The 15,624-nt window shown below is 41.7% G+C and overlaps 1 protein-coding gene across 2 annotated transcripts in view; it reads right to left on the bottom strand.

Annotated features, from left to right (window-relative positions):
* The window catches only part of lrp8 (low density lipoprotein receptor-related protein 8, apolipoprotein e receptor), a 172,102-nt gene that overhangs the window by 26,821 nt on the left and 129,657 nt on the right, over positions 1 to 15,624 (bottom strand). For both annotated transcript variants that reach the window (XM_087170474.1, XM_087170473.1), the window contains exons 9-13: positions 13,990 to 14,115; positions 6,896 to 7,067; positions 3,247 to 3,471; positions 2,442 to 2,560; positions 678 to 817 (exon numbers count right to left, since the gene is read on the bottom strand). In XM_087170474.1, the coding sequence (XP_087026600.1) occupies positions 678 to 817; positions 2,442 to 2,560; positions 3,247 to 3,471; positions 6,896 to 7,067; positions 13,990 to 14,115 (782 nt within the window). The remainder of the gene's footprint in view (positions 1 to 677; positions 818 to 2,441; positions 2,561 to 3,246; positions 3,472 to 6,895; positions 7,068 to 13,989; positions 14,116 to 15,624) is intronic.

Here is a 15,624-nt window from a genome sequence, read left to right as displayed (position 1 = left end):
AAGGTCACAATCTCCCCTTGTGTTCCCGAGTTACAGCGCTGAACTATGACAGTGTGAGTGTTTTTTCAGAACATTATGATGTCACTGTGAAGTTGACCTTTGACCATTTGGATATGACATGTGTTTATCATTTTATTATCTTATTATGTTAGACATTTGTGTTAAACTGTGTCATAATTAGCTTATGAATTCATAAATTACATGCAAAAAACATGTTTTGTGAGATAACACTGATCTTGACTTTTGACCATTGACAACCAAATCTAATCAGTTCATCCTTGAGTCCAAATGAACATTTGTGTCAAATTTGAAGGGATTCCCTTGAAGAGTTGAAGAGAGATATTGCGTTCACACTGACTGTGACCTTTAGCTTTGACCACCAAAATCTAATCAGTTCATCCTTGAATGTTTGTGCCAAATTTAAAGAAATTCCCTCAAGGTGTTACTGACATTATTTTCATGAGAATGGGACAGATGGACATATGGATGGACAACCCGAAAACATAATGCCTCTGGCCCTGGCTGCCTCTGGCCGGCATGGAGGCCTACAGACATGGTATAATACTTTAAGATTACATACATTTCTGCTTGTATAAACAAATTACCAGACCAAGGCCATCTAATTCCATTCATTGCACTGACGGTGTGGCTGTATTTTAATCTCAACCCCAACATACCTCAAACACGGTGAGGGCAAATGGGTGTCCCAGGTAGTGATGGGAGGACAGCAGCACTTTGCGGTTGTCTCCATTCAGATCCACACTGGACAGCAGGTGCAGCTTGGAGTCCACCCAGTACAGACGCCTGTTGGACAAGTCTGTGGAGAAATAGAGAGGGGAAAGCACACGAAGGAGGGAAAGAGAGACAAATGGAGAGAGAGAGAGAGAGAGAGAGAGAGGTCATTCCAAGAGAAAAGGCCTGGGGTGAGAGGTGTATGAATGTAATGGCCCAGTAGCTACACCATCAATCTTCTTTGACATGACGGCTGAGACCCTGCGCTGAGAAAACACAGATGTGATTGTAATATTGTCGGTTGACTTCCTTGCTGGGAAAAATATATGTGCCCTTGAGCAAATTGATTAGTCTTGCTGGACTTATTTTAAAGGGTAAAGTCAATGTTTTACAATTCTCTCTCCTTGTATCAGTCCCCAATCCTGTTTATATTAGGACTGCACCATTTCTGTGCCTTTGCTACGGGCCACAGAGTAGTGCAGTGGTTAGCTTGAAAATCTAGACTGCATTGTATGTGACAGCAAAGGGCATAATCCCAGTATGACTTTGCTTTTATAAATTCTAAGAAACACCTACATATGTAGAGGTGCAGACATGAAAAAGTGTGCATGAATAAGGAATTCTCCCATATTACCATTTTTATTAAACAACTTACAACATGAATGTTTACAAAGTACAAAATTCTGCTCTGGGATTAAAAAATGTCTTAAAATACATTAAATGAAACATCATGAATATGGAACATCTTTAAAACTAGAAATTAGCTATGTAGTCACTGGTGGTTTCCAAAATCAATGAAAATATCTGCCTGCATATTTTTATTTTAGCCGACCAGTTCAGCCATTTTAACCACCAGGAGAAGTGAATAAACTTTAGTAGTCATCATCATTGTCTCATCAAAGGCAATGCCTGCTATTAAAGAACATATTAGGAAAATCGATTAAGGAAAATCAGTATTATACTTTCCTTAATCTATTTTCCTAATATATTCTTTAACAGCAGGCATTTGATCGCATGCTAAAGGCGAGTCAGCTGAGTAACTGATTTAAGAGAATCTGAAAAACCACAGAGCAATTTTCATTCACAACCTCTCCTCCCCTGACTCTGTTCTCCGCTCCGTATGAAATCAATGTCCGAAGCAAAAATAATCCACCCCCTTCTCCCAGAGCATTATAGTGCAACTCTCTCACTCGCCTTACTCTAAAAAATAATTTGTTTTCATACAGATGCGGCGACACCTCAATTCCACAGAGTGTGGCGACTGTGTGCCGCTCTTTCTCTGCAGGCAAGGGCAGCTGAGAGAAATTGGCTGGTGCCGCGGAGGGAGTTGAAAGGGATGATGGGAGGTATCGACGGCACATAGCGTCTGGCTTATTAATTCAGAGGCCCGTGGTCGCTGGCTTGATTGATGAGAGCGAGACACAAACTGAGTTATAACAATGAGAGCTACTCAAGGGTTGCAACACCCCTAGACTGTTTTCTTCTGTGAACTCTCACAGTTTGTCGCTCTTTGTTTCTCTCCCTCTTTCTGTTGGTGTTGTCTCTTTCCTTGTCTTGAATTTAGTCTCTTTTTTTTCTGTCTCTCCAAAAGCAATCTCAGTAATATAATGTTGTTTTCAAAACTGGTGTCTGTGTTGACTGATTTTTCTGTCTTGGTATCACGGTACAGTTTTTTCTGCCCTGTTCGATGAGCCTTTCATATTACTTACCCAGGGTGATTCCATTGGGCCACTCGATGTGCTCAGACACCAACACTTGTCGATCCACTCCATTCATCCCAGCCTTCTCAATTTTGGCCTGACCTCCCCAGTCCGACCAATACATAAACCTGTGGGGAGATGTGCAGATAAGTTAGATATGAAAAGGACAAATTCAATGGGTGTGTGTGTGTGCGTGCGTGACTGAATCTACTTAATTCCATCACACAATGTCCCTGTATGACTGTCTCTATCTCATTTCTCTCTCCAAAATCAAATAGTTTTACTTCTGAAACAGGCCCTGCGGTACAGCAGGTACTGTAAACTTGGACCACTTTCAAACGTGTGTGTGTGTGTGTGTGTGTGTGTATGTTACCACGAGAAACCTGTGAAAGCCTAGCTTCATTTGCATGTATTTCATGCTGGTCTAGGTTTGTAGAGTTCTGAAAAGAGTCCTTTGGGGAACTCAAATCATCAAAGACAAAGAGAGAGAGGCAGAATGAGCCACAGAGACAGTCACATTGTATCTGCAAATAATTGTTAAGCTGCTTAATCTAACAGATGGCTGCAGCACTACAGATAGTTTTCTATGGTGTAGTAAAATTATTTTAGCCCTACTTTTTTTTTTTTTTTAAGTTTCTTTTCTACATAAGAACATTGGCTTTTACCCAATTCAGGGAATGACAAAGATAGTCACAGGCTTGTTCGACCACCCTGCCACTTCTTGCTTCCTGCCCTCAGAGCCTCCATCCATTGCGGCCGCTTCAACTTTTTCTTGCCAAAAAAATCCCTCCACCCTTAAACTTCACCCACTCACCCTTGGTGTGGATCCACTGCGATGGCCCGCGGCTCGCTCAGCTCAGTGGCTATCAGCACTTTCCTCTTCCTGCCGTCCCCCGTGGCGACGGAGATGCTCTTGTTGCCTGAGTCGGTCCAGTAGATGTTCTTATGCACCCAGTCGACTGCCAAGCCCTCTGGGGAGTGGAGCGAGTCGATGAGCGCCACCTGCTGCGATGAGTCACTGGCTTTGTTGATGTAAGCGCTGGAGGATGGTGAGGGAGAGGTGTGTTGGTCAGTGTTATGGAAATTATGAACACCCCAATCATTTACGAACAGGCAGAAAAAGTGAGACGGACACAAGAGTTGCACTTGCTAGATTTGTTGCTGTCTACACTGGTTTCCTTTTCTTGTGAAGAAAGATTTCAGATTACTATGTGCCTTAGATGCCTAGTTGGACATAGTGGGTAACAGGTATTTTTTTGCTCTAGATAATGCTGTGTCAGGGGCACCCAAACCTGACACTTCTGTAACAACCTCAGCCCTCCCACCAAACACCACCTCCAAGGGAGAATGAGTCTGTCTTTATCTATCAGCAGCTTCCAAAACAACCTGCCCCTTTTTCTGCTCTTGTCACTCTCCCCATCTGTGTCTGTCCCTTTCTTGTGCCTTTCAATTTCTTTCATTTTCCTCTACTTCCCACTCGCTTTCCGTCCATTCCTCCGTCACCGTTTTTGCTTTTCACCTCTCCCTCAACTCCTTCACTAGTGTGACACATCTTCAGACATAACACACTATTGTTTTCATTACATAAAACAAGATAATACAAGACGACCTTGTTAAAACGCTGAGCACAACTGAACACAATGTCCCCAATTTACAGTATACCTCGTCATCACATGTTGGCAAAGTGTACAAGGATAAAGATGAGACGTATGGAAGGGAGGGGCGGCTCAACTAAAGTGGAGGCTGGTGAAGTCGGATTGGATTGAGGGATGAGGTAGACACGGGAGAGTCAGACACTTGAAAGCAGATTGCGTTGTTAATTACTGTTCGTCACTCCAGACGTCTTCATCAATGGGGGGAAAAGTTCGCCTGCTGCTGCCTTGTGATCTCTCGTGTCCTAGGGTTTATAACACGGATCCAACACCTGTCTCTCACTCAGGGGGGGCAAATGAAAATGAGGGAGCAAAGTGGACATGGATGAAATCTCTCATGTTACTGGTGCAACAGTGGGCTATTTAAGAACTGTCGATCACAGACAACACACTGTGACGGCATGTTTTTTTTCTTTTTTTCTGTTATTACCTCCATTCTTTTGCACATCCTAGAGTCCAGATTCTAGCTGATACACCACGCACAGATCATTGTAATGACTCCAATATTTGACTTTCGTACTATATATTTTCACACTCTTAGTATTATTCGCTATGTAGTCATTTTTAGTTAAAAATATTTACGTAGATTGGATGAACAGGTTGGGAGGATGAATAGAGAGCAGGCTGTGGTGAGGAATAAGACAGAGACAGATGAGTCCAAGACCACTGAGCAGATTGCATCTTTAATTGGCTGTATCACTGTTTGCAACAGACATCTCCATCATGGGGAGAAGTTAACAAGTCATCGACCCGTAGCATGCTAATCACTATGAATTAGCCTGGAAAACCACACTGTCACGGTGAGGGACAATGAGGAGGAATCACTTTTAAATACACTTTCTCTCTGATGACATGCACCTGTATCAGAGGGAAAACTACTTCACTGGGAAGTGAGATGCCTGAGTAGGGTCTATCATGTCGTCAGCATTGAGATTCAAGGTATTGTGCTTTTTAAAACAACTACAAACAATAAGCACTCAAGCATTCTTGAAACATTATATAAGAGAAACCAAGTAATGAGATGGTAAAAGGAAAAAATCATAAAATGCTGGAAACAATGAAGCAGTGGTCGCCTGATAATTAAAGGTCCCATATTTTACCCTCTTCTAGTGTTTTATTTTTAAGTGTTGATCCTTAAGAAGATATATTTGTGGTTTTAACTACCAAAAACCATCTCAGTGTGGTTTTATGTCCCCTCTCTTGGGCTTCTCCCTGGAACTCTAGTAACTACAAGTTGGTGAGCCAATCAGAAGAGAGGAGGCTCTGAGTTCCCATTCTGATTGGCTGACTGTTTCCTGAACGATATAATAAACATATAGCAGATTTCAGGTAAACCAAAAGAGAAACCAAATCCAAGTGGTTGGATGGTGGGTCCAGGCGGGCAGGGCTGTGGGGCATGGCTGAGAGCGGTTTGTTGTGACATCACAAAGTTCAGGAAGTCCCAACAGCTCGTTTTAAGGCTCAGTTTCTGAAAACAGGCTGTATACATTTCTCTGTGGACTGAGCGCTTTGATACACAGTATTAATATAGAACCTAGACCTGCTTTATAATCAAAAAATTCAAAAATATCACTTAATATAATATGAGACCTTAAAAATAAACTGCCATTTCATTTCACTTATAATGATTCAGCTTGACATTGTGTTCATGCTACCTGACGATAGCACTAATTTGTTGGAGCACTTAATGTTCTTCACAAAGGCCAAATAAATATGTTGATTAAGAGTTGTTATTTCTTTAAAATGACTCACAACAACCTGCACTGATGTGTAACAGTCACCCCTGGTTGTGGCCATTTTACTGATGCGGTCCCAGAAGCTAGTTAGCTACGAAGAGAGATGACTTCACTATCGTTAATCCTGCCAACTAAGCTCTGGTTTGTTGATTATCTCTCTAATTGGGGTAAACAAACATCAATAAGCACAACATATAACATGCAATCAGCAGCATGTTTGCATTGAAGCTGATGGTATACATTAATGGTTTTGGATGTATACAAATAAATTGTTTTTAAAAGATGAAAAAGAGGCAAAAACAATCAAGAACAGAGATGATTAGACTGTATACATTTGCTTGTTGCACGCGATTTAAAGTGACTGTGTGTGTGTTTATTTGGTGTCGCAAAAGTAGAGTCTATCATGACAAATTAGTCCGTTTGTCCTATCTCTATCACAAGCCCTTGAGTCTATCTCTGAGTTTGTGTAGGAGAGTGTGTATGCTCGAGTGTGAAAATGTGTGTGCATGCAGATGAGTAATGGTGGTGATTATTGACGCAGTGAAATTAGAGTGAGCATATGGCTCAGCTGAGATGATAGAAGGCCCCTCCCACTACTCGCCAGCCATCAGGGTGACACACACACACACACACACGCATACACACGCAAACCTATAGTATCTGTAATTGTGTATGAATGTGTACGTGTGCGCAGATGTGTGTGTGAAGGACAAACAGCTCCACCTTTTACTGTCAGACTGATGACACAGCCCTCCAGGTGTGACTGACACACACTCTCTCTCACACACACACACACACACACACACACACACACACACACACACACACACACACACACACACACACGTACAGCCCCCAGGTGTGTCTGTCTCGCTACCAGAAGGTGTGCCAGGTTGAAACAGACAAGATGGATAGATATGGGAGAGAGAGGATGACAGAATCGCTGAAGAACGAGGACGAGGTTATCTAAACTCCTAAAGTCCAGACTCTGTACAACGCCATTCATGGTTTTTATAGGCCTTACTCGTATCAGTCAAATGTACTGCGCATTGTGTGTGTGTGTGTTTATATATACCTGTATATTTTACGATGATATAAATCACACCAGAACATCTTGTTGATGGAAACGTCTACATCCAGGGCCACGGCGTTTTTCAGTGTGGGAACCACTTGTGTGTATTCACTCTTCAGCAGGTCAATGCGGCGGATCTCATGGCGGTTGGTGAACATCAGGTACGGACTTTTTCCTGATGGAGCGGGAAAGACATTAATGTCACAATAATATTTACTACCTGACATTGGTAAGATGGGAGAGGGGGGCCACAGAGCTCAGGGGGGTAGGTGGAGACCCCTTGACAGCCATTAACCTACTATTATGACCCCAAAAGAGGGCATGTATCATTCTCAACCCACTCTCTATTATATATGGGCAATTTAAAATCCTGTCAATCATAAATGTCACAGGGTACATGTGAGAAGGAAACATTTGCTGATCTTGATAATGACACACAAATTGCACAGCACCTCTCAAAGCTGTATTTGAAAGGTGAACCTGCAGACACTTCATGCAAGGACTGCTGTATCTGTTCTTATACGTTACCAGCTCAACACATTGTGACAATTGTCAATATTGCAGCCTTTATATAAAAGTCTATCTGATGATGTACGGTGTATAAAAGTTTGTCCTGCAATTTTTCATAAACATCCTTACCTGTGGTGCTGACATGAGAGGTCATTGGCTCTGATGACTCCCACCCTTGCCACCTTTATCCGATGTATTTATATCATGTTCATTTAGCTTTACAATGACAACTGTACACCTATTTAGGTTGGCTATATGTGTATTTGACTTTGTTCCATTTTGACACTGAAGAAGACACAGAAACCTCAAAATGTTTGTCCGTTTGCACTATTAAAGGCTGCAAATCAATCTCTGTGCTCAAGTCCTTTTTCCCCCTGTGACTGCAGCAGTACTGTTTACAACCTACACATACTGTTATCTACTAAGATACCGTGGGTGAGTTGATGTTGGTTCTTATTCCCAATAGGAAAAATAATATGAGTTAACTGAGGTCTTGTTATGCATTTGTACTATTTAGGTCCAAAAAGCATGTATTTTTAATAATGTTAGGATAATAATATATTTTCCACACACGCATGCATGCAGCGCGCACACGCACATTTTTTGGCACAACATAATGTTATTCACTCAATTATTCATACAATTATACACTGACTGCAGGAAAGTAGCTTGTACAGTGTGTGAGGTGGTCCAAACTAAAAGCACAGAAGGCTGAAAAAGGGAAACATTCATTTTAAAAGTGTTGTCGCTGAATATGTGTGAGAATGTCTGTCTGTCCTGCTGCTTTAAGTAACAAAGCACACTAGGCTGTGTCATTTCTAGTAGCCCAACAACTAGAAATGACACACTGTTCTATTTTTAGTGCAAGAGTGTTTCAAAAGTGTGTTTCTGGGTTCTCAACCTCAGGTGTGTACAGTGCATGATGTTGGCTGGCACATTAGTTACCTGCGGCACATTTTTCAGCAGTCTGAAGGTGAGCATGACTCAAGCATTTGAATAAATCGCCTGCAGTCAACAAGGTCAACTTTGCTTTTGGTACATGCACACACAAAAAATATCTGAGCTTTGTGCGCATGCCTGCATAAGGTAGAGACACTCCGCTTACAAATCCATGAGATTTACCCTTAAACATATATATCATCATCGACCTGGACTCCAATAATTTCCCTTTAATTTGTTTTGCCCTAGATTTCAGTCTGTCTGTCTGCCTGCTTGCCTGCCTGCCTGCCTGCCTGCCCGCCTGTCTATCTTTTATTCCCACCAATAACCACCCATCACATTTTCTAGCTCCTCTCCCTCATCTTCACTTCTCTCTCTTATCTGTCATGTCACTCTTCACTCCCCACTGCCCAGTAAAGCAGAAATGTGACGTAAAGCATTTAAAAAAGAGTCAAAGTTGGGCTACAGTAACACTGACTATACACACACAGACACACACACACACACCGCGCACACACACACAAAAGCTCATACTCTCTCAGAGAACCGACCATGCCTCAATAGGTTTCCTCAGACCCGGTTTACTATGGGCTACTACACAGGGAGAAAATATTACATTTCTACTACTGTTTGGATCCAATCATTTTCCTCTGACTACTGGGTTTGTAACCATCAATTTCACCTGCTGAGAGACACAGAGAGAGAGAGAGGGAGGAAGAGAGAGGGAGAGAGAGAGAGAGACAGAGAAATGAAGCAGGAGCGAAACAGGCAAAAGAAAATGCGATCGATGCAGGTAGAGTCATAGAGAGATGACGAGTAAAAGGACGTAATTAAGAGAGGAAGAAGGAAGAAATAGACATCAACAGCTCAAATGACAGCAGGGGAGAGAGAGTTAGCTGGGCGGAGGAAGAGGGAGGAGAGTGAGTATGACAGGATGATAAAAGAAAGTAAGGGCATTCTGAAGTATGTATAATAAGGACAGAGATAGATCCAGCTTCTCTTTCATCAATCCCCTAACTCACTTTTTCAAGACATATCTTATCCCTCATCACTGATGTCGCAGCAATATGTCCTCCTCGAGGTAAAAAAAAGAAAAAAAAGAAAAGAGCTGAGTCACTGTTTTCTTCAGGCCATGGAATTAAAGATGTCATCGAAAAGTGCAATATTATCTCTCCTCACTAGATCCCAGCGGAGCAACAGTCTGCTGTCTCTACAAGAACAGGGTTCCCTGGATATATTTTAATCTGCGCTGCCAGTTTAGGGCTGCTCTCCTCCATTAGCCAATTAAGATAATGTGGTGAAAAGATAAATACAGGCTGGGGGAAATGCCGTCAAGCTCTGCAGGGGCATTGATTTGATTTGCACCAAAGCAAATGTTGTGGAGATATTGCAAGGTAAGAGGAGAAAAATCCAACATAAAGACAATCAGAAAGGTCAGGTCAGGAATGAAAAGTGTGAACTTCTGCAGGCTGATGGGCCATCTCTATTTGCAGCCAGTGTGAATGGACCCACACTGGATGAGGTTATTATAATGATGTCATGTGTGGAAGAAGACACCCATGTCTAGGTCCGCCATGCTCGTTAAGACATACAGACCATGCTAGATGATAATGAGAGATGCTGCAGCAGGGGACACAGCAACTTGTCAACAACTTGGGTCAAATGCCGAAAAGTCATCCTATTTGCCAGCATTCCTCATGGTAAGTACTTTATATATAACAGGTCATTATTTTTGAGGTGAGAAAATTGTTGCATTTTTTTATTCTGATAAAAGTTAGTATGTTTTTGCACATCTGCATTTTAAAATTGTGAGTTATAAAGCTTGCTAGGTCACTGAAAAAATATAAGAGACAAGATACAAATAATAAATATCCAAGTGCAAAACTGTATTCTGGATCAATGTTACCAATATTCCCACAGGCAGACAGAATAAAATGTTACGGGCTGGTACATTAAAAGCCTAAAACTGCAGGAAAAACTTCTGAAATGAGGTTTGACAGTGTTCCACAACATCTCGGGTCCCATGGCAAAATCTTTTGACAATGGGGAAAATCTGACCACTGCTTTAAACCCATTTTGAAAAGTGTGTGCTCAAACTGTCAAGTGTGGCACAAACTGCTCTTGGCACAGTGGTTAAGCCCGCAGTCTACTGTAGATGAGAGAGGGAACAAGAAACAGGAGAAGGGAACAAGAGCGGAAAGGAAAGCAAGACTTTTGGTCCAAAGGCAGTTTGTAAATTTCCTCTGTGTTGTTGTGACACTGTGTCCTGCTTTTATCAACTAGTTTGTGTGTGTCCCTGAAAACTATCTCCACTGTTCACCGATCCTCACTCCTGTCTGTGAACTTTTATTTGACTACCTAACAGGGCTCAGTTGTCTACCGTCATTAAAGGGAAATTTTATTGTCTGCATGTGAATGTTACATGTATTAACAAAAATGATCAATTAAGTTTGTCCCCACTCATGATGAGTGACACTTCAAACATACGGAGTAGTCACCATTGGGTTGTTAGTAGACCTGTATTTTGTTGAATAAGACAGTGTTATAACTGGTATTTCATTTAGCATCTTTTAGAAAGGTAAAAGAAAACAAACAAATGTGGACATTGGCAAAACATTTTTATCCTGCAATACTATTGTAATTGGGGGCAGCTGTGGCTAACGAGGTAGAGTGGGTCGCCCACTGTTTGGAAGGTTGGTGGTTCAATTCCCAGCAGCTTCTAATTGCTCCCAATGTATCATTGGTGTGAGTGTGTATGTATGGTAGAAAAAGCACTATATATATATATATATATATATATATATATATATGTAGAAAAAAAGCACCACATAAATGTGTGTAAAGTGCTTAGAGTGGTCAATAAGACCACTAAGAATAAGTGGTATATAAGTGCAGTCCATTTAGCATTCAATTGTCTTTCTGATCAGTTACTGATCAGTTGTGACACAGAATAGTGATAAAAATGAGGAATAACACCACAAGCGTACATCATTGTTCTAAATGGGGGACAGGTGTTAGCGTCCTCCTCCATCCATCTCTTACTCCCTCATGGTCTCTAGCTTTCCAAATTCAGTTTTGTATCTGCTCTGGTTTACTGTATGTATGATGGATGACTGAACTGGTCAGAAAATGCTTCAGAAAATCCCGTTTGCTTCCTCTCTTCATCTGTCTCACACATGCAGCAAACTCCCACTCTCTCTCTCTCTCTTTCACACACACACACACACACACACACACACACACACACACACACACACACACACACAAACAAACAATAAGAACTCAAGCTGACGACTCAGTGAGTGGCATCACACCCATAAAGGTGTAAACACAAAAACAATGAATGCAATTAGTGTAGAGCAAGGCTTCCTTCAGGGGACTTAATGGATGCTGCGGCATACTAACATGAACACCCACACACAAACCAGCTTAGAAGAGGGAACGCATTATGACTCCAACCTGGGACTTTACTTTTAATTAGCACAGCTAGTGTAACAGTTTCATATGACTTGGAAATGAATCTACAAAGACAGGAACCATGTGTTAGGATTAGCATGAGAACATACAGAGCAGAGATTTTTGCACAGCTTTAAGTGACTCTTCTCACAATCATCTGCACATTCTTGCACTAACCACCAACCAGGAAATGCAGAAAAATACATCTCTACATGGCAGTGTGGGTATGCGTACCACGATGATGACACTGTGTTTTTGCCATGTGTCTCCGAGACGGAAGCACAAATAAACAGTCTGGCGTTTGACAGCCTGAACTTCAGTGGGTGCAAATCATACTGTCACTTGGCAGATGTCTCATCTCATCACAGAACGCAGCATCCCTCACGGACAGTCAGTCACAGGAGGGGGATTGTATCTCCGTATGAATGTTGACACGACTCCTCTAAATAACTAAAGTGTATAAGCATGCTGATGTCTTTGGGCGTGCATGCGTGTGATTGGGTATACAGTACATGTGTGTGTCGAGGAATGAGTTCATGGGCAAGTGCAGCTTCATTACGTCCACAGAACCTCAGCTTCACACAACAGCCGTCTCCCTATTTATGGTCCCATCTCTATTTGCGCCTCTGAATAAATAAACCTCAACATAAACAATAATCCTGTCACATTTTCTGTCTGTTCCTCTTTCTGTCTCCTCTGGCACGCTATAACATGTACCACAACCAACAGTGCGTATGCAACTCTGCATTAATTCAATGAGCAGAGATATTCATACAATGCATTCATCCATCTGTCTTGTTTCTCCTCTGCTTCCTCTCTAATAAATGCTTTGGCCCCTGACAAGGACTGTTTGCTCCGCCTGGCACTAATAAAGATTCACACAGAGACACATGAAGCAATCATTGGTGTTTTTTATGCCACTTAGCTTAAGAGTGAGGGCCTGTTTTCTGCTTTAAGCTCTCTCATTACCAGACCAGTTCACCCTATAATGACTCAACCTAAGACCGATGGCTGTAATCACTAATAACACTCTTCTCTCTCTCTCCCCCTCTCTTTTTTCCTGCAGAAAAGTTAATTTGCTGTGTAACTCAATCTGTTGAGGATTCCATTCACATTATAAGTAAAGGTGTAGATGCAAGGCATTAACGCCGCCTTAGCAAAAGGTTATATCTCCGGTAGAACTTTATAGTGTAGATAAAACACCTGATAATGCAGCGATTATAGTTTCTAATCCCTTCTAGGTCTGCAGGTACAGCAAATACCCCCCTATTCGTTTAAACAGAAAGGATATATTGTGGTGCATGTTAAACAGCACAGTCCATCATGCTTTTTTATTAATGAAGTGGGCACAAGTGATTACCACTGTGCAGGACTGTTTGGTTTCTTTTCAGCACTGTCAGATGTAAAACGTACAGTATATCCACTTTTATCAAAACATCACTGCACATCAGAAGCTCTAATTTGTCAGTAGTGGCAGGAAACGTTATCTGCGCGTGTTTGAATGGTTGTTGACAGACAGCATCGTTATCGCTAAAGCCAGCTGTAACAGACTGAGAACGGGGGAGACTGATTAAAAACCAACAGAATTCACACTGAGCTTTTCAAAAAGGCAGCCGTAGGTGCGGCTAACAAGCTACAGTTGCATTCTCACCTCAGGGTTTAGGCAGCGCATTTTTCAGTAACAATCCTGCCTAGTGCAGCTTTAAGGACAAGATTTTATTTTCATTCACAGTAACTGCCCCGGAGTGTTTACCCAGGCCAACGGCGGATACAGACCTGTATCCTATAGCGAGCGGGCAGGAGCCCCCTCCTCACACAACATCCTTCCCTTAACACTCCAGGGAGAGCAGAGGCAGCTGGCTGCAAACTTTTCATTAGTGAGGACTACAGAAAAAGATGGCAAATATTTATCTTTGCACAGATTGCTGTGCAGGGCCTGCATACAAAGCAAGCCTCTCCTTTCACTGAATCCCACAGTCTGAGAATAGTGTGGGATGTGACTCGGTAGTTAGGGCTGCTGGAATGGGAGAGTAAGTAGTGTGTATAGAAGAGTTGGTCTCCATTATTTTGGTGAGAACATCCATCTACGACAGTGTGTGTCTTTACTTGTGCAAATGGGTGTGAGTGTGTCTGTGTGTGTGTGTGTGTGTGTGTGTGTGTGTGTGTGTGTGTGTGTGTGATAAATGGCTTACCCACGGCCTTGCAGGTCTTAGAGGCAGGGTCCATCTCGTAGCCTTCGTAGCACTCACACTTATAATCTCCTTTGTAGTTGATGCAGATCTGACTGCAGGCGTCTGGATTCTCACATTCATCTATGTCTGTGGAGAGAAACATGGCACCCAGAAATAAAGATCCAAACAAAGCGATGGAGACACACACCGTTATCTTAGTCTGAAGAATGAGAAATAAGATAAGAACATGTTCATTATCTAAGATGTTCACAATCTTTCAAGAGAGAATCTTCGCTTCAAATGAGAGTCTGATTCTTAAAATTGAGTTTCAAGTATTTACTCTACGTCTGTTGGACAAAGAGCTTCTACAGATAAATGGAGAAATGTGAATGCTTTCATTTAGACAATCATTTCTTTTCTGTGTATTACAAGTATTTTTTTTTCACCTATTTACCTAAAAACAAGTCTATACTGCTGGCTGAACATTTTTCCAGTATGAATCAATAGTCTGTCTACAGAGTAGTTCACCTGCCCACCAGACAGAAAACTTTCTCCTGGCTACTTCATTCTGAACTAGAATGGCACTCTGTAATCCCTCGGCCAAGGCCAAACACTCCTACACACGTCTATCCAGCTCTTATAATAGATAAACTAGAGGAAAAAGGAAGTGGTCTGAGATGTCAGCATTATACAACTCATACAGTTCGACAGCTGTATGAATTGTCTCGTTGCTTTGTGGCAACCCCTATTGTTATTGTGTCATTTTATGAGTTGCATTTTGCATGAAATACTGATGTAAGCGTTCCTAAATGCTGCTGGCGCCACATGCACAGTTACTTACTGTGAACTGTACAAACCCATAAATCCCAACACCATAAATATGTCTGATTTTATTCAAGGTCCTTACATTATTTCCTTAGTAACTGAGAAATATCTTGAAAAAATCAAATTATGTTAAGTAAAAGTCATGGATCCGCAACTTTGACCAAATCTGCACAGAAATTTAACAGGTTCTTCAATGACCCATCCCTTTTCACCCAAGTTTGGTGAAACTCTGCTGACAAACAAAGAAACAAACGGGTGAAAACATTACCGCGTTGGCCAAGGTAACAACAGAGGGTCTCAGTCACAGTATGTTACATGTCAACACCTTAAACCAAATAAAACTGAGACAGCTGCTCAGCGCTTTGAGAAATATATGGTGAAGAGATGAGAAGTTCAATACCAATTTCATCACACTGAGATCAGCAGCAGAAACTGCTTTCCCATCTCTGTCCAAAGTAAAACAAATCACATCGAGCTGATTTCAAAGGTGTCTTCTTAATCCAGTTGGTTTAGAAGTAGGAATGTAAAAATGTGTAATTGTGGTTTTAGGGACAGATACAAGATTCATCAGTGATCATCTGTGATGAATGAACCATGTGATTCTCTGCCTATCAACTCTCCTAGCTGCAGTCCATGTCGGCAGTTACACCTCACACAGTGAGCCCAGGTGAACAGCTTTAACAAACCTGTACATGAGTAATCCAAGATCATTACAGTGAAATGTGGCAAACGTTAAGATAAATCATAACATTACTGTAACATACGATGTCTTGCTGTAATACATTGCAATGATGAGCTTAGGAGATGGTCTCTAATATTTTATAGATCCAT

The sequence above is a fragment of the Seriola lalandi genome, unplaced genomic scaffold (assembly GCF_002814215.2).
Source record: "Seriola lalandi dorsalis isolate HSWRI2012SDOR001 ecotype SW California unplaced genomic scaffold, Sedor1 jcf7180002054949, whole genome shotgun sequence".
NCBI classification, from domain to species: Eukaryota; Metazoa; Chordata; class Actinopteri; order Carangiformes; family Carangidae; genus Seriola; species Seriola lalandi.
This window is presented reverse-complemented; position numbering and strand designations above follow the sequence as displayed.